The sequence below is a fragment of the Equus przewalskii genome, chromosome 1 (genome assembly GCF_037783145.1).
Source record: "Equus przewalskii isolate Varuska chromosome 1, EquPr2, whole genome shotgun sequence".
Taxonomy (NCBI): domain Eukaryota; kingdom Metazoa; phylum Chordata; class Mammalia; order Perissodactyla; family Equidae; genus Equus; species Equus przewalskii.
In genome coordinates, this window is record NC_091831.1 from 32,466,134 (window position 1) to 32,486,121 (window position 19,988).

At 43.6% G+C, this 19,988-nt stretch overlaps 1 protein-coding gene across 1 annotated transcript in view; it reads left to right on the forward strand.

Annotated features, from left to right (window-relative positions):
• Positions 1–14,995: 14,995 nt before the first annotated feature.
• Positions 14,996–19,988, forward strand: part of PIK3AP1 (phosphoinositide-3-kinase adaptor protein 1) — a 112,068-nt gene continuing 107,075 nt past the window's right edge. Inside the window, exon 1 of the mRNA XM_070560423.1 lies at positions 14,996–15,169. Within this exon, the coding sequence (XP_070416524.1) occupies positions 15,157–15,169 (13 nt within the window). The 5' untranslated portion in view covers positions 14,996–15,156. The remainder of the gene's footprint in view (positions 15,170–19,988) is intronic.

A 19,988-nucleotide genomic window follows, 5' to 3' on the forward strand; every position in this document is an offset into this window, starting at 1 on the left:
TTTCTCAAATGCTTACCAGGGCCAAGCACTGTTCTAAACCCTTTTCAGGTATTAAAACATGCAATTTCCATAATGTCCCTAGGAAGTAGAAACAATATTATCCCTACACAACAGTAAAAGAAACTGCAGAACAGAGAGGTAAAGAAATTTGTCCAGGGTTGGCCCTCTGGTTGAGTGGTTGGGTTCGCGCGCTCTGCTTCAGCGGCCCGGGCTTTCACCGGTTTGGGTCCTGGGTGTGGATATGGCACTGCTGATCAAGCCATGTTGACGTAGTGCCCCACAAGGCAGAGCCAGAAGGACCTACAACTAGAATATACAACGATGTACTGGGGGGACTTTGGGGAGAAGAAAAAGAAAGAAAAAAAAGAAGAAGATTGGCAATAGATGTTAGCTCAGGTGCCAATATTTAAAAAGAAAAGAAAAGAAAAGAAATTCATCCAAAGTCACACAGTAGTAAGTAGCGAGCTGGAATTCAAACCTAGATCTGACTGTGAGCCTACATTTTTGGCTGATGTATACACTGTATCATATACCGTTTTGTCTTAAGGTTTTTCATTAACTATTATGTTGCATGTATTTCCCACATCATAAAAAGAATTTACTTAATGTTAAGATTTTGTCTCATAGCTTTTCATAATTTCTTGATTCCTGCCAACACTTGTTTATCCTAGAATCAAGTAGAAGAAAATACCTGATTTAGTTTAAACCTGTATGTTTATTTAACATATATAAACTATATATTTATGTAATATATCAATATTTCAGAGTGTTAAAAAAGAAACTGTGCTGCCCTGGAGCTCCACCACGTGACTAAAAGCAAAGAAAAACCCCTGTCATTTTCTCAAATTCTGCCTCTTCTGTTCCTGACCTTCAGGTGTCTATTCACTTATTTGGCCGATATTTTCTGAGCATCTGTGATGTGCTAGGTAGTGGGGGTCCAGTGGTGCATAAGGCACAGTCTTGGCCCTCAGGAGCTCTCTATCTCATAGGGGAGACAGACAATAAAATCCACCATAGAGTGATGCAAGCTGGAGTAGCAAGGGGTAGGGGAGGGGAAATGAGAGGGAGATAAGTAGGAAAGCTACCCAGAGGGAGGCCCTCTGACCTGAGTCCTGAGGAAAGGAGGAATGGGGGGCATAGCATAGGAAGCAACATGTGCAGAAGTGTGGAGGCGTGAAAGTGAAACAGCAAGGCCCATTCATGGGAACTAGAAATATGTTTCAAGCAGAGGCTGGTTGTTGGGGGGGGCACACTGAAGGGCGAAGCAGAGAGGATGGGGAGGGAGACAAGGAAAATAGCACAAGGTAGTTAGGAATTAAACCCTACTATGAAGATTCATTGAGGGGGTTTAAACAGGCAAAGGACATGCTGACTTGTGCTTTGGAAAGATCATTCTGGTGGAGAATAGATTGGAGGGACAAAGACTCCAGGCAGGAAGACCAATTAGAAGGCTGATACAGGGATCCAGAGAAGAGATGATGGGGGCTTGAATTAGGACACGGGGCAGTGGAGATGGAGAGAAGGGAATGCAATCACAGCAGCAAGAAAGGCATATCCATTGGACATGAGGATTAGATATGGGTGGTGGAGGAGATGGAGGAAGAGAGGATGACCCAGGCTTAGGCCACTGGGTGGACGGTGGGTGGGTGATGATCCATCAAGATGGGCATATCAGAACTGGTTTACGGATTTTGGTTTTGGAAACGTTGAGTTTTAAGTTTCTAGTCAGCAATTGGAAATATGTCTCTGGAGCTTATGAGAGAAAACTGAACCGGGATTGTAGATTTTTGAGCCAGCGGCATTTGGACAGTAAATGAACATGGACTGTTTAGCAGAGATCATCCTATGACAATGTATACACTGAGAGAAAAGCGGGCCTGAGATAGAACCCTGGGAAGCACCAATGCATATGGAGCAAGTGGAGAAAAACTGTCCACAGAGGAGACAGAATGAGAGATCAGACGTAAACTGGGAGAAGTGGTGGCCCAGAAGCCAAAGGGAGAGAGACACACACACAAGAACTAACAAGTCAACAGAGTCAAACATGACTGAGCTGTGAAGTGGAAGAGAAGAATGGAGGGAGACTTAACTATGTTTAAATAATAATCGGACAGAGTATCTGGAGAGGAAGAAGTTGGAAATGGAGGAGATACAAAGCCCCAAAACAGTGTTTGATGATGATGATGGTGATGGCTTATCCTAGAGGGCTTATCCCTTACTATGTGTCAGAAACTGTGTTAGAGTTTTAAGTATTTTTTTAAAAAACTTTTTATTATGGAAATTTTCACATATGCACAAAAGTAGAGAAAATAATATAGTGAGGCCCCATGTTTCCATCATCCAGACCTAACAAATATCAACATTTTGCCACTCTTGTTTCATCTAAAAAAGGAAATTGAAAATAAACTGGACAAAGAGATTGGAAAATTCATTAAAAAATAAATGTCTGGGCCATAAAATACATCTTAACAAATTTAAAAGAATGAAAGTCATATAAAAGCATGCTTTCAAACCACAATGGAATCAAACTAGAAATCGATAACAGAAAGATAGTCAGAAAATTCCAAAATATGTGGAGATTAAACAACACGCTTCTAAATAATAAATGGGTCAAAGATAAAGACTCAAGAGAAACTGAAAAAATATTTTGAACTTAATGAAAATGAAAATATAACATCAAAAGTTGTGGGCTGCAGCAAAACAATGCTTAGAGGGAAATGTAGCATTGTATGTATATATTAGAAAAGAAGAAAGATCTAAAAATCAATAATCTAAGCTTCCACTTTAGGAAATCAGAGCTAAAAGAGGAATATAAGCCTAAAGCAAGCAAAAGGAAAGAAACAATAACAATTAGAGTAGAAGTCAATAAAATTAAGAACAGGAAAACAACAGAGACGAATCAATGAAACTAAAAGCTGGCTCTTTGGAAAAAAATCAATAAAAATGATAAACTTCTTGCCAGAGTAAGTAAGAAACAGAGAGAGAAGACATAAATAACTAACAGAAATGGAAGAGGAGTCATCTGTACCAGACATCAAAAGGATAATAAAAGAGTATTATGAAAAAACTCTATGCCCACAAATTTGATAACGTAGATGAAATGGACTAATTCATTCAAAAATGCAAACTACTAAACTCACACACGGAGAAATAGATAATCTAAATAGGCCTATAGCTGTTAAAGAAATTGAATCAATAATTAGTAACCTTCTTAAACAAAAAACACCAGGCCCAGATGGGTTCACTGGTGAATCCTACCACACATTTAAAGAAGAAATGCTACCATTCTCTAGAATCTCTTCCAGAAAATAGAAGCAGAGGGAACAATTCTTAACTCATTCTATGAGGCCAGTATTACTCTAATACCAAAATCAGACAAATACATTACAAGAAAGGAAATCTATGGAACAATATCTCTCATGAACACAGATGCAAAAATACTCAAAATATTAGTAAATCAAATCCAAAAATGTATTAAAAAAATTATACACCACAACCAAGTGGGATTTATTCTAGGTATGCAAAGCTAGTTCAGCATGCAAAAATCAATTAATATAATCCATCACATCAACAGGCTAAAGAAGAAAAACTGAATGACCATATCAATAGATGCAGAAAAAGCAGTTGACAAAATCCAATTCCCATTCATTATAAAAACTCTCGGCAAACTGAGACTAGAATGGAACTTCCTCAATTCAACAAAGAACATCTGCAAAAAACTTAGAAGCTAGAATCATTGTTAATGGTGAGAAAATAGATGCTTTCCCCCTATGATCAGGAACAAGCCAAGGATATCCCCTCTCACCACTTCTATTCAACATTGTACTGGAAGTCCTAGCCAATACAAAAGAACAAGAAAATGAAATAAAATACGTACAGATTGGTAAAGAAGAAATAAAACTTTGTTCACAGAAGACATGATTGTCTATGCAGAAAATCCCAAGGAATTGACAAAAAAAAAAAACAACCCAAAACAACCCTTACTGGGACTAGTAAACTATGATGGCAAGATTGCAAGATGACAAGGTTAATATACATAAATCAGTTGCTTTCCTATATACCAGCAATGAACAATTGGAATTTGAAATTAAAAACACAATACCACTTACATTAGCACTGAAAAAAAAGAGAAATACTTAAGTATAAATCTAACAAAATATACACAGAATCTATGAAGAAAACTACAAAAGTCTGATGAAAGAAATCAATGAAGATGTAAATGAATGGAGAAATATTCCAAGTTCATGGATAGAAAGACTCAATATTGTTAAGATGTCACTTCTCCTCAACTTGATCTATAGATTAAATTCAATCCCAATCAGAAGCCTAGCAAGTTATTTTGTGGTTATCAACAACCTGATCCTAAAGTTTATACAGAAAGCAGACCCAAAATAGCCAACTTGATGCTGAAGAAGAACAGAGTTGGAGGGTTGACACTACCCAACTTTAAGACTTATTATAAAACTACAGTAATCAAGACTGTGTGATATTGGCAGAAGAACAGACAAATAGATCAACGGAACAGAATAGAGAACCTAGACAGAGACCCACACAATATACAGTCAACTGATCTTTGACAAAGGAGAAAAGGTAATTCAACGGAGAAAGGATAGTCTTTTCAACAAATGGTGCTGGAAAATTGGATATCCATACGCAAAAAAAAAAAAAAAAAAAAAGAATTTAGACACAGAATCTTATGTCTTTCACAGAAATTAACTCAAAATGAATCATAGACCTAAATGTAAAAGACAAAACTATAAAACTTCTATAAGATAATAGAGGAGAAAATTTAGATCACCATGGGTTTGGCTGTTACTTTTTAGATACAAAACCAAAAGCACAATCCATGAAAGAAAAAATTGATAAGATGGGCTTTATCAAAATAAAAAACTTCTGTGAAAGATACTGTTCAGAGAATGAAAAGACAAACCACAGATTTGGAGAAAATATTGGTAAAATACATATCTGATAAAGGGTTGTATGTCAAATATGCAAAGAACTCTCAAAACTCACCGATAAGAAAACAAGCAACCTGATTTAAAAAATGGGCAAAAGATCTGAATTAGACACCTCACCAAAGAAAATATTCAGTGGCAAATAAGTATATGAAAAGATACTCGGCATCATATGTCATTAGTGAGCTATGAATTAAAACAACAATAAAATGCTGCTACAAAACTATGAGAATGGGTAAAATACAAAATACTGATAACACCAAATGCTGGAGGGGATGCAGAGCAACACGAGCTCTCATTCATTGCTGAGAGGAATGCAAAAGAGTACAGCCATTTTGGAAGATAGTTTGGCAATTTCTTACAAAGCTAAACATAATCTTGCCACACAATCCAGCAACTGTGTTCTGGGTATTTACCCAATTGAGTTGAAATTATGTCCACATAAAAACCTGCACACAAATGTTTATAGCAGCTTTAATCATACTTGCCAAAGACTGGAAGCAACCAAGATGTCCTTCAATAGGTAAATGGACAAATAAATTGTGGTATATCAAGACAGTACAATAGCGTATCATTCAGTGACAGAAAGAAATGAGCTCTCAAACCACTAAAAGACGTGGAGGAAACTTAAATGCATATTGCTGAGTGAAAGAAGCTGGTCTGAAAGCTACAGACTGTGTGATATTTGGGAAAAGGCCAACTATGGAGATAGTAAAAAGATAAGCGGCTGGCTGTTCAGGGGTGCTGGGGGGTGGAATGAATAAGTGAAGCACAGTGGATTTTTAGTGTGGTGAAACAATTCTGTATGATAGGGTAATGGTGGACACCTGAAATCATGCGTTAGTCAAAACCCATAGAAATGTACAATACAGACAACCTTAATGTAAATTGTGGACTTCAGTTAACAGTAATGCTGTCACTATTGGTTCCTTAATTGTAACAAGTGTACCACACTAAAGCAAGATGTCAATAAAAGGGGAACCTGTGTAGGAGTGGGGTGGGAGGGTACATGGGAAGGAGGTATATGCAAACTCTCTGTATGGTCGCCTCAATTTTTCTATAAATCTAAAACTGTTCTAAAACATCAAGTCTAATACAAAAAACATAAATGTCTGAGAATAACAAAAACAAAAAAAGAATATGGTGGGGGGTTTACCTTATTAGATGTGGCTGAGACTAACTAGGTTTGCACTCAATATCCAGAAACTAAAAGACTTTATTTCTCTGCTTCCCTCTCAGATAGGGGTATAAATAAACCTGTTAGGTGAGACTTTCCAAAAAGCTCCTAAAAAGGAGGTCAGACAGCTGGCATGTGCCCTTTTAGCCCTTCCCCACTCTGTTTGCTTCCTGCCTGGAATAAGGGACACATGGCTGGAGCTTCAACAGCCATCTTGGAGTGCAAGGAGATCCTGAGGGTGAAAGTCAGGGCTAAGGATGGCTGAGCAGAGTGATAGGAAGAGCCTGAGTTCTTGATGAACATGGTGCTATCATGCCAACACTGGTCTTACTCTACTAGACTTCTTTTACATGAAAGAAATAAACTTATTTCTTGTTTAAGGTTCTATTATTTGTATCTGCGTTACTAGCTAAACACAATTCCTACCTTATATACCAGATAATAAAACTTACTATACTGCTATGATAATAAAACCATATGTATAGCACAAGAATAAATAATACAAGTGGAACCTAATAAAGAGTCCGGAAACAAATTCAAATGGAAACTCAATATAAATCAAGATGACATTTCATTTAGAGGGGGAAAGATGCTTTACTCATATACGGTGCTGGCAGAGCTGACTATCCATCTGGAAGAAGACACGGTTACACTTCTACCCCACAACGTATGCGAAAATAAATTCCAGATGGATTAAAGTCTAACTGTGAAAAATAAAAACATTAGATACAAATGTAAAGAATTATTTATAAAATTATAAAGTAAAGAAGACCTTCTGAAGCAAAAGATAAAATCCAGAAACCCTCAGGGTTACCATCTAAAAACAACAGTCTTACATCACTTCTTAAAAATGAACATGTTTTTGTATGGCGAAAGAAACTATAAACAAAATCAAAAGACAAATGATAGACTAAATGCTTAAAATACAGATGACAAATGGCGAATGTTGCAAATGTACCTTAGCTCCTACAAACCAATTAAAAGAAAAGACAATCAATTAAAATTTGACAAAGCACATCAACAGGCACTCCTAGAAAAAAAGTGTAAATCATCAGTGATATGAAAAGATTCTCAGTGTCACTGGTATTCAAGGAAATGCAAATTAGCATAATAAAGAAGATAGCATTTAGATTCATCAGATTGGCAAATATAAAAAAGATTGATGAGACTATCAATATGGGTGTGGAATGTAGATTTCTACAGCCTCTCTGGAAAGGATTACAACAGTATGTATTCAAAAGTGCAGGGGCCAGCCTGGTGGCGCAGCAGTTAAGTGCACACGTTCCGATTCGGCGGCCTGGGGTTCGCCGGTGTGGATCCTGGGTGCAGACATGGCACCGCATGGCAAGCCATGCTGTGGCAGGCGTCCCACATAGAAAGCAGAGGAAGATGGGCACAGATGTTAGCTCAGGGCCAGTCTTCCTCAGCAAAAAAGAGGAGGACTGGCAGTAGTTAGCTCAGGGCTAATCTTCCTCAAAAAAAAAAAATAATAATAATAATAAGTGCACATATCCCACAATCCAGCAATACTACTTTTTGTAGTCTATCCTAAAGAAAGAATAACACCAGTACATAAAGAAATATGTTCAAGGAAATTTACTATAGCATGGATTTGTAAGAGCAAAGTGAGTAGGAGGAAGGAAATAATAAAGAGCAGAAACCAATGAAGTAGAAAACAAACAAAAGAAAAATTAACAAAACCAAAAGTTGGTTCTTTAGAAAGGTCAATGACAAATGTCTGTCTAGACTCAGAGATAGATAAATTACCAATATCAGAAATAAAAGAGGGACTATCATTACAATTCCTACGGACCTTAAAAAGATAATAAGGAGATATTATGAATTACTTCATATCAATAAATTTTAAAAACTTAAATGTACAAAGTCCTTGAAAAATACAACTTATCAATACTGGCACAAGATGAAGTGTAAAATCTGAAGAGCCCTATATCTACAGAGGAAATCGAAAACACGTACAAAACCTCTCACAAAGAAAAACTTAGGCCTGGATCATTTTAATGGTTAATTCTACCAAACACTTAAGAACACAATTACACCAATCTTTCTCTATTTGAAAATAGTGGAGAAGTGAATAATACTAAATTTGTTTTATGAGGCCAGATTAATCCTGATACCAAAAACTAACAAAAGACATTACAGAAAAGAAAATTACAGACCAATATCCCCCATGAACACGGATCCAAAAGTCCTTAACAAAATATTAGTAAATTGGCAACATATAAAAAGGATGATACATCATGACCAAATGGGGCTTATTCCAGGCATTCAAGTTTGGTTTAACTCTCCAGGAGTTTGTGGTAGATTTATGGGAAAGAACTATAAAGTTAAAGCATCAGATCAAGGACAGGATTTTTGCATTTGCTGTTTTTTACTGGTAGGGAAAAAAAAGGTGGTCAGAAGTAACTAAAAAAGAAAAAGGTACCAGCCTGGTGCCATAGTGGTTAAGTTTGTGTCCTCCACTTTGGCGGCCTGGGGTTCGTGGGTTCAGTTCCTGGGCACAGACCTACACACCACTCATCAAGCCATGCTGTGGTGGCATCCCACATACAAAACAGAGGAAGATTGGCACAAATGTTAGCTCAGAGACAATCTTCCTCACCAAAAAACGCCCAAAACAAAAAAACCACACCAGACTAGGAATCAGGACCAGGATTCTAGTCCTGATTCTGCCTCCAACTCAATATATGACATTAGAAAGACCATTTTGCCTGTCTTGGCCTTAGTTTCCACATGTGTCCAATAAGACCGACCTCCTAGGGTCTTTCCCAACTCGAATACTCTAAGAGACTATGAGGCCAAGTTCAATTTTTATCATAGCTGCCTAGACTTTCTGCTTCAGTACCTCAGAAGGCAGAAGTAGAAAATGTGCAAGATATGCTTTCATGCACGAGTGAAGGCACCATCTGCATGTGACTTGACCCCCCCAGTGAGAGCACCCACATGCCCTCAGGAAGTACTTGTAACTAACTCTCTGAAGGCTTTCAATATGTCACCGTGCTGTGAGGAGACCATGGACTTTGAGATCAGACTGAGCTGGGTTTGAATCCCAGTTCTGCTACCTGCTGAATGACCCTGGAAAAATGATCTAACAGCTCTGAATCTCAGTTTCTTCATTTGTGAAGTGGGGATAATACCTACGATGCAGAAGTATCATAAGGACTAATTGAGATAGCATAAGAAAGTTCTTGCATTATACCTCATGCTCAATAAATGTTATCTTCCGTTCCTATAGCAGTGAAGAATTAGGTTTGGCTACATGTAGCAGAGCACGAAAATAATCATGTCTCAAGCAAGACAGAGATGTGTGTATTTGTCTTTCATGTAAAAGAATTCAGAGGTGGGAAACCTGGGGCTTGTTTGGGAGCTCCATGGTCAGTAGGGGACCAGACTCTGCTCATCTTTCCGCTCTACTGTCCTTAGTGTGTGGCTTCCATACACACAGTCACCTCATAATCTAACAGAGCTGTTGAATCTCCAGCCAACACATTCACATTTCTGGCAGGAGCTAAAAGAGAGAGAGAAAGGCAGAAAGGGAAAACCAAAAAGAGAGAAAGAGTAAAGCACTCTATAAAATTTTCTGGACAGTCAATGACTTCCATTTACATCTTATTGGCCTCCTCTAAGTTGGAAGAGAGGCTGGAGAATGGAGTCTTGCTGCCCCCAAATAAAACTGGGATTCTGTTTCTCAGAAACAAGGGATCAGCAACCAGCCATCTCTGTGACACTGCTTTTTCTTGTTACTAAGGTAACTGTTGGGTTGGGGATCATGGAACTAGCACAGGATAGCTGGCATGGCTTCTGAATCATAATGCAATGACAAGGGAGGCAGCTCTCGTGTAACCAATGGATTTGAATTCAAAGTCTAGTTTTGACACTTACTAACCAAATAACCAGAGGTCAGGCGAATTACCTTATTGGAGCCTCAGTTTCTTCACCTGTAAAATGGGATGATAATAATATGCCTACCTCACAGGTTAGAGGTAAAGATCCATGAAAGCTGAATAAGTGACAGCGCCCTGAGCAGAGCTGGTTACATAGCAGATGCCTGACAACATTTTATTTCTCTGAACTTGAGACCCAGGGCATGGAAATGGGCACTGCCGTTGCTCAGAATGGCCCAAGGAGGGGCCCTTGGGCTGTGGCAGAACCTGTATGGGGAGCGGCCATTTTGGTGATTAGGGAAGAAGTTTTCACTCTTGCAAGAGGGCTAGGTGGCTAGGCTTCTAGGCTTCACCTGCAAAGCTACTTGTTCCTAAAAAGCCATGAATGTCCCGAAATAGCCTGCTTCAGGTTTTAATATGAAGCCCCACTGGATTGGGCTGAAATTGTCTCAAGTAGGAAGAAAAGGCACCAGTCTTTATAAATCCAGGGTGTTCACAAGGTGAAACCAAGCTCCTGGTGCTCTGGAACTCCTTTTCCCTGCCCCCACCTGTGATGGCCCACTGACCTGTCCCATATAGTCCAGTCTTCACATGCTCCACCCTATTCGGGTGGAACCTTCGCGGTCTCCTTGATCTTCCAATCAAAGTAAGGGAAAAGCCTCAGACAAAGGTTGTGGGACCTTGGGCAGGTCACTTAACCTGCATATCAGAGTCTTTACTTATACAATGAGCAGGTTGGACTTGATCATTTAAAAACAAACAACTAATGCTTGTTGAACAGCTACTATGTGCTGGGCCCTATGTCAGGCACCGGAGATACAATCGTGAAAGAGCCATAGCCTGCCCTCAAGGGCTGACAGTCTTATGGGACACTGACAGGGAGGTGGGCAGAGGTAGGGGATGCTCCGAGGGAGGGCCCTTTCCTGATGCTCATGTTTCATGAGTGTAAGGTACTCCTGGCAGAGCAGGGCAAACTCATAGGAGACAGAGAGCTACTGCCTTGCCCACTTGCAATAGGAGATGATGCCAACACAGGCCAGTGGTGACTTGTGGGGCCCTTCAGATCACAGCAGGGCCTGTTTCAAGCATGTCCCACCCACTCTAGTGGCAGAAGCACGGGCTCTGGAGCTAGACCATCTGTGTTCAAAACTCAGCTCTGCAATTTACTAGTTGTGCCCTTGGACAAGCTACACATATAAATGGGTAAATGTAAAGTAGGTAGACTTTTAGTACCTTCCTCATAGGATAGTTATGAGAATTAAGATGAATTAAGATGAATGGCATGCTTCTCCACCTCTACCTTTTGTCCTAGCAAGTGAAGTCTTGATAACCAGGAAAAAGGCTCTGGTCCCAGGCCTGACAGATTATGAAATAACACCTTGGAGAATAAGAAACAGGGGTTTCTTCCCCCCTCCTCATCCCTGTCCCTTAGATGACACGTTCATCTCTCTGGCCTTTCCTATTTGCCAAGCCAAACGAGACAGTAGGGCGGCAGCCAAGTCTGGGTTCTCCATCCTGCCTAGACCCCATCCTCAGGCCCTCTGGTGCTGGAGGGATTGACGGCAGAGCCTGCCCAGAGAGCCAGTGCCCAGGGCAGAGCAGGGTCCTCTGGGGGAGGGGGACAGCCACCCTCCCCCCACGTTCTGCAAAAACCGTCAAATGAAGGTGAAGAAACAGACACCACTTCCCCCAATCCGACCCCACCTGCTCTACAAAGACACTGGGAGGAACTGTCAGCGTCAGGGACTAGTTATGTCATCTCAGCGAGGGAATGTCAGCCTCTGAGTCCCCTTCCCGGCCAGATTCCACAGGTCAGTGCTGTGCAGCAGTGGGAGTGTTCAGTTTGGACAGCGGACCCCCCACCCAAAACCTTATCCATGACTGGCAGATGTCCTCTAACGGCGGTAACAAGTATAGAAGTATCCTTTCGGTTCAAAGTTGTCCAGATTCTCTTGGTTGTGAAGCAGCAAAGGGCCTTCACTCCTAACATCTGGAGCTGGAAGGAGGACCATGCATTTGGATAGTGTGTGTGTGCAGGATCAGGGGAGATGATCTCAAATGGATGAATACACAGTCAACAGAAATTTCTCCGACAAGGAACACAGACCATCCAGGTCCAGAGGCTTGCGAAGAGTGAGGAAGGGTGCAGGGAGAGGGCAGAGTCTGGAAGACCAGTGTTCAAACAAGGTTTTCCAAATAGGATATTCCACAGAGCCCTAGCATCTTCTGAACTGGAGTGCCCTCATTGTATATCTGAGGAAATGGAGGACTTCTGGAGTTTACAGCTTGCCTAAGTCCCTACTGCGGGCTTGAAGAGAATGCAGAGGGCTGAGATAAGAATCTGGGGGCCCTGCCTTTCAGCCCAGATCTCTGTGCCCTGTTTCAAGCTGCCTTCCTCACCACCAGCTCCCTCTCCTCATCCTCCAGCAGTCCAGGTTCCACTGTTCCAGGTTGGACTCCTGGATGTTACTGGTGACCTCAGCAGCCTGTTGTTTTTATATCAGATCTCATCCTCACAGTGATCCACACTACCAAGAACCTTCTCCTCAAAACCCTCCTTCCTTGGCCTCCCAGTTTTTCCATCCTGCCTCTTATCCTACCTCTCTGGATCCTCTGGTCTCTCTACAGAATCTTCTTTCCGTGGTTCCTGAGCACAGTCCTTCCCCATGGCTCTTCTCCTGAGGCCAGGCTCTTGCTCTCTGTTCCCTCTCCCCCATCCACTTATGTAGCTTCAACTCCAAGGGGGTCACCCCGGCCAGGTCCTAAGCCCCCATCTCTCTGTTCTGCGATTAGAGAAGGCCTCTAGGATATCCTGTGGGCACCTCAAACTCAACATTTCCAAACTTTAGCTCACCATTTTCCTTCCTCCCATGGCTTTTATTACGTACAGCTTCTTTTTGACATTTATATTCCCCTCCTCCAAGCTTAGGATTCCAAGATTTTCAGTGCCTGAAAATTCCCTTCTATCTTTCTGCCTCAAATTTAAGGATTTCTTGGTCCTATTCATTCATTCACTCATTCAAATACTTTCTGAGTATATTCTCTGGGCCAGAGTCGGCTCTAAGTTCTGGAGGTTCCATGGTGAAAAAAACAGAGTTGGATACGCCTCCGAGGGACTTATAGTTGAATGGAGGAGACATAAATTAAAATATGTAATTGCCAAAAAATATCTATATAATTTCTACTCAAGAACAGTACAGGGCTGCGACAGTGCATGATGTGTGTGTGTGTCAGGGGGCCAGTAACCTGGTCTGGAGGCCAGAGAAACCCTGAACATGGGGAACAGGTGTAAGTATAGCAGGTAGCGATCTCATCTCCTCTTTTGCAATTCCAGGCCTGTGGTAGGCAGAGTAATGGCTTCCCGAAGATGTCCATGTTCTAACCCTTAGAACCTGTGAATTTATGTTACACTGCAAAGTATAATTAATGTTGTAGAGGGTATTAAGGTTACTGTTAAGGTTTCCTGGATTATCTGGGTGGGATCAATGTAATTGCTCGAGTCCTTAAAAGCGGAAGAGGCAGGCAGTGGAAAGAGTCAGAGAGAGAGGTGATGTGGGAAGCAGGGTCAGGCAGATGTTATGTTGATGGCTTTGAAGATGGAGGAAGGGGCCAAGGAATGTAGGTAGTCTCTAGAAGCTGAAAAAGGCAAGGAAATAGATCCTCTCCGAGCCACCAGAAAGGAGCTCAACCCTGCCAACACCTCGATTTTAGCCCAATGCAACTCATGAAATACAGAACCGTAAGATAATAAATTTACGTTATTTTAAGCCACTAAGTTTGTGGTAATTTGTTATGGTAGCAGTAGAAAACTAATTCTCAGCCTCAACCCTGATATTTCCATTATTAAATCCGTTTCATTTATTTCCGCCATGGTTGAACCGTATCTTTCCCTCATCTTTGCTCTCTAGAGCCATCCTCTGGACCCAGCATTGTTGGTGACTCCAAGGGCACAGCGTGATTGGATCAATTCCAGGAGCAGGCAAAGGGAGGAGGAGAGGAAGTCGCAGCTGAGTGCAAGGGTTAAGGTTAAGAGGTCTGGCTCTGGGGAGTTGGCCCCATTGCCCAGTGGTTAAGTTGTGGCACTCTGCTCCGGCAGCCCAGGGTTTCCCGGGTTTGAATCTTGGGCCCGGACATGGCACCACTCCTTGAGCCATGCTGAGGCGGCATCCCACATGCCACAGCTAGAAGGACCCACAACTAAAAATATACAACTATGTACCAGGGGGCTTTGGAGAGAAAAAGGAAAAATAAAATGTTAAAAAAAAAGAGAGCTCTGGCTCTGGACTCAGACACGCCTGGTTTGGAACCTGGGGGAGCATGCCCTCCCTGTGGAGTCTGAGCAAGGCATTTGCCTTGTTTCATCTGCTTTAACATGAAGACAGTGATAGGTGTTAAGGCATAAAAGCCATATACAACTATGTTGTGCATTTATCGCAGATTATCATGAATGCTCCTGTGCCATCAGGAGACGAGGTCCAAGGAATTACACAAAGGCTACTGGAGGGCAATCAAGGGCAACGCCAAGACCCAGGCCCAGGTGCCAGAGAAGGTGCCTCTTCCCCTTCCTGCCCCCTGCCCTTTCCTGCCAGAGCAGAGGCTCAGGGAGAAAGCCCCAGGGAATGGGGAGATGGCCAGCTGGGCTCATATACGACGACCCCTGCCCTGGGTCACAGAGGCCGGGCTATTCATCCTTTTTTATCCCTCCCTCTCAACAACCCCTCCACCTCGCGCTGCCCTTTGGTGGCCCTTCAGGCTGGTTTCACGGGGAGAGGGGCGCACGTGGCACGAAGCCCCCTGCCTCCTCCCCGCCCCGAGCGAAGCGGGAGCGGGGGCCGTGTCCGGAGCTGGCCAGCGGCCGGGCCCGGAGGGGTTCTCACTTCCCCTCCCCAACGGCCGCGCGTGCAGGTGCCGCGGGCCGAGCTCCGCAGGCGGGGCGGGCCCTGTGGACACGCCCTCGCGGCGAGTCCTCGCTGCCCGTCGGGAGGAAGCGCCAGAGCGGCGGCTGGTGGTGCGCGGAGCCCGGCGCCCCCGCCCGCCCCGCGCCCAGGGACGCCGCCGGCCCGGCTCCCGCCCCCGGGGATCGCGCCCGCGCGAACCGGGCCCGTGAGCTGCGCCCCGCGGCATGGCAGCCTCAGGTGCGTATCCCGGCGCCGGCTCCTCGCCCCAGCCTCCCGCGGGCGCGCCCCTTCCTCCCCCCGCGCGCTCTCACCCACCGCAGCCCTCGAGCTCAGTCCCTCTCTTAATGCTGTCTGCTTCTTGGGTGCGGGATCTCTTCTTTCTCTCCTTTTATCTGTTCCTTGTTGCAAACTTCCACCCCAACTTTCCACGTTCCCCTTCCCAGCCTGTTGCGCGATTCTCTTCAGCCCCTTCCTGACCCTCCCCGGTTCCCCGTCGTCTAACTCTCCTTTTCTCCCTCCATCACGGGCTCTCGGAGCTTCTGAGGGTCATTTTCCCTCCTCGGCCAACTCTGGGAACCTAGAGAAAAGGTGAAAGAAGGCTGAGAGAACCACTTGTCTACTCCGGCGAAATGCTTCTCTTAGGGCCCCATCAGACCAATAGGGGGCGCTCAGACAGTCTTGGGTTGGCATTGGGAGGTCGGAGGCCGCCCTTGGGGCCACCTTCCCAAGCCCGCTTCCCCTCCCCTTCCTAGGCTTTGATTTTCGTCTAGAATTTTGATAGGAATCTGGGAACAGCATTCCTTTAGCTTAATTTTTCCTATCTCCTTTGCAGAACTTTGGAGACTGAGGAGAGCGGGAGGCCACTGGGTAATCTACCCATCAAACGGCCTCAGGGCTCTTTTCTGGTTAGTCTTGGGCTCCCTTGTAGTTGGTGAGTCTGTACACTTGGCAAGTCACTCACTTGCTAAGATCCAAGACAAACCAGTAAAAATGATGATAATAGAGACAACTAATGAGTGCTTACTGTGCACTTTTATGGATATTGTGCGCCTAAATGTGTTCTCAGTGGTGACCAGGACGCGCCTAGTCTCAGCTCTCAAGTTTATAGTCTTGTGAAGGAAAGTGTCAAGTAAACAGGGAATTACTAGAAGGGAGGAGTGGAGATGCCATGTTTGTAAATGGGCTTCCTTGTATTTTCCCAGCCCATCTGATGATGTTTTAGTGAAGATGACGTGTGAAAACAGGATGGAAAAGCCTCTTGAAAAATAAAATCTAGTCAGCCAGGAGAAGGTCCCATTCTTGGAAGATATGGGCAGATGCTCGAATGAAGAGTCAGCTCTCCCCTGGTCCCCTGAGGTCTAGCCTTCCAATGGTGTTCTGGAAGCAGGGGTAGAGAAGACCAATGGTGACAGTTCTGTTAGATTTGGTGATGCAGGCTCATTATTTAAGGGGAGTGGGAAAGTAGCTAACATTAGCCTCGTGGCTCTCTAGCTGGGCTCTGGAGGTCAGAAGAAGCTGTATTGTGAATATGGAACCCCTGGTAATAGTAGGTTCAGAGTCCAGACATTCCATTTGAAAGCTGAAGCAGAGATCTCTAGAGAGAATTCATTCACTCCACGAATACTCATTGCATGCCTACTGTTTACAGGTGCTGTTCTAGGTGTTGGATGTATATTCAGTAAACAAAACAGACATAAGCTGTGTTCCCATGGAGCTTGTGGAGTAGTGGGGAAAGGCATTTAATAAGGAAAGTACTTGATATGCTAAGGGCAGTGGAAAAACAATAGAGAGGAGTAAAGGGGGTTGGGGTTATAAATTTAAATGAGGTGGCCAGGTTAGGACTCATGGAGAAAGGGACATTTGAGCAAAGACCTGAAGGGAGGGACATGTTGGGGAAGAGTGCTCCAAGCAGAGGAAGAGTAAGCAGGTGTATGTGGTGTATTTAGGGAAGAGGGAGCAGGTGGCCTGAGTAGGTGGGTGACTGGGGAGAAGTAGGAGATGAGGTCAGAGAATGAACCAGTGAAGCTCTCACTTTCTTCCATGGCTGGAAACAAGCCCTGGGCTAAGTCCAGGAAACTACAAACTGGGAGGGCCTCTGGGCAGAGGAGGCAGAGAAAACCACCCTTGTCCAGTGTCTTGTGTGCATCGCTCCAGTGGGTATGGCTGAAGGGGCTAGAAGGGTATCTCCCCTTCAGATGGGGACTCAAGACCAGTGGCCAAACCTGGGGCTATTTAGGGCTCTGTAGACGTGTGCAGTGGTTAGAGCTGTCAGATCCTCTTGCCATCAGCATCTTCTGTGGTGAGACACCACACCAGGTGCTGCAAGTGAGAGTTAAGCCTCCAGGGTCCCTTGGGGCTTCCTGAGGTCTGCAGGTACAAGGACCCATGGTGGCGGGTCACAGTGGTGAGAGTGAGAGTGATGAGAACACCTCTTACCAACATGCTGTAGGCTCTGGAGTCATCCAGGCCACTCTTCCATGTGGTCTTCTTCTCCTCTTCCTTCTCTCTCCCCCACCCCCTCTTCTTTGTCATTCTCCTCTTCCTTCTTCTTTTAAACAGCTTTATTGAGATACAATTCATATGCTGCACAGTTCTCCCATTTCAAGTGTATGATCCAGTGGTTTTTAGTATCTTCACAGTTATGTGCAACCATCACCACAGTCAATTTTAGAATATTTTCATCACATCAAAAAGAAGCTCTGTACACTTTAGCTATCACCCCTTCTCCCACCTTCTCCCCAGCCCTAAGTTCTACTTCCTTTCTCTGTAGATTTCCCTACTCTGTACTTTCATATGAATGGGATCATACAGTGTGTGTTCTTTTGTGACTGGCTTCTTTTATGGCGCATAATGTTTTCAAGGTTCATCCAAGTTGTAGCATGCGTTAGTACTTTATTCCGTTTTATGGCCAAATCATGTGGTCTCCTTAAATTCCCTTCCACTAAAGGTAAGCATTAGTCGTGTATTTTTTGAAAGGCATATTTGCTTGTTGAAATCAAGGAGGATCTTGGCTTCCTGTCCTTGAAAGAAGTTGGGAAGCAAGATAAAATGAAATGGAATCAGCCTATTCTGGGATAATCTCTAGGTTCCTGATGGGGTCTCTTATATTCACACATGAGAGAGAGGCCATAAGTGACTTTCCCAAGTGGCCAAGTCTGGTTGGGTGAAGACTAGAATCCTTTCCTCCATGTGTCAGCCTCCAGCTATTTGAAGAATGCTGTTATACATTTCCCTGTCCCCCCCTCCAAGGCTTCTCTTATCTCCAGATCCTTCCACCATCCCTGGACTTACAGGACAATAGGGTTTGAAGGAACCTTTAATTTTCTGTGATCTGATCTTCCATGTGATCCTAGAGGTCCCTCAGTACTCCTGCCAAGTCTCTAAACTTGAAACCTTCAAGCGTCTGGAAGTCCTCACATGAGTTGTTTCCAGATCTCTCCCTATCCTGGTCGCCTTCCCTATCTCACATCCCTCTTGGTATGCTGCTAGATTTAAACATGGGGGTCCAGGACAGATGACCGGGGTGCCAGTCACCTACAGACTAAAGAAATGGTCTGGACTGAGGAGTTTGAAAAGCTGCCTGCCTTCCTCTCTGTTCTCTTCTCAGGTGGATTCTGAATCTTTCAAAGGAATCTTTCTTTCAGTCAGAGTGTTTATGCCCACCACCGCCACTCCCTCTTGCCACCAGCCAGCCCCTGCCTCCACCTTTATCCATTCCTTTCTCCTTCTACAGCCAAACCTGTTCTTTAAGTTCTACAGGGACAAAGACCTTTCCTCATTTCTGTCTAGGATTTATGGACTCCCTGTTAGTTCTTGTACTTCATTTCTCTGAATAAACAAACAGACAAAAAAGAGAGGATTCATTTGGCACAAGTGGAGAAATGGCTTACAGTTAAAGGAATTCTCCTTGAAGAAGGTGGTGTCCACCCCAATACCAGAGAGAATTGCTGACAAAGCGTTTGGTCCTGTGTTGTTACCCAGCTCTGTAATGGAGGGACTTGAACTTCCACTTTGGACTTTTTTACAACTTCTCCAGCTTTCAGTTTCAGCAGCAGAGTGAAATTCAGGAAGATTTCGCTGATAGATTTCCTTTTCCTCATTTACATTGAGGCAGAATTTGCTTAGATTTAGTATATTGGTCTGAAGTCACACCACAAGTTGGTGACCAAGTAAGTTGTGATATTAGCTAGTCTGAGGCAATAACCACTTCCTTCTCAAGTACTTTTGCTAAAAGGGGGATCGCATTTAACACTAGAACCCCAGGAATGAGACTTTTTAAATATGTTTTCCATATAGAAGAAGCTAGCCCCTTAAGTGCTTTTTATTTAAATTCTACTTTTAAACTTTTCCTTTAAAAGTTTTAGATTTAGAGAAAAACTGCGAAGATAGTACAAAAAGTTCTCAGGTACTCCACACCCAGTCTCCCCTGTTATTTGAACTTTCCTTGATGACTAGAGGTCTTTGATGAACAGCAGGTATGGCGGCGTGCTCTTAACAAGGGAGCAGGAGGTGGTGAGGCAGGGTCCAGGGTGAAATGAGTACTCATTCCCTCAGTGGCCCCAGAACTTGTCATCTTAAAAATGTTATTTTGGAGGCAGGCCTGGTGATGTAGTAGTTGAGTTTGCGCACTCTGCTTCGGCAGCCCGGGGTCCGCAGGTTTGGATCCCAGGTGTGGACTTAGTAGTGCTCGTCAAGGCACACTGTGGCAGCGTCGCACATAATCTAGAGGAAGATTGGCACAGATGTTAGCTCAGCGACAGTCTTCCTCAAGCAAAAAGAGGAAGATTGGCAACAGATGTTAGCTCAGGGCCAATCTTCCTCACACACACACACATGTTATTTTGCTTTTGGCTCACTGTCTTATAAAAGTAGCATAAATCACTCATGGCCACATGGTCAGAGCAGGGTGAAGTCATTGCTTTCCTGTTCAGTCCGTGTTCCAAGACCCAGCTTGCCTTCTTAAGGATACTTCTTAAGCTCTAGGAAATCCTCGTCTGATGGCTTCTTCATCACTAATGTATGAGACCACAGCCAGCCCTTTATGAGATCTTATTTT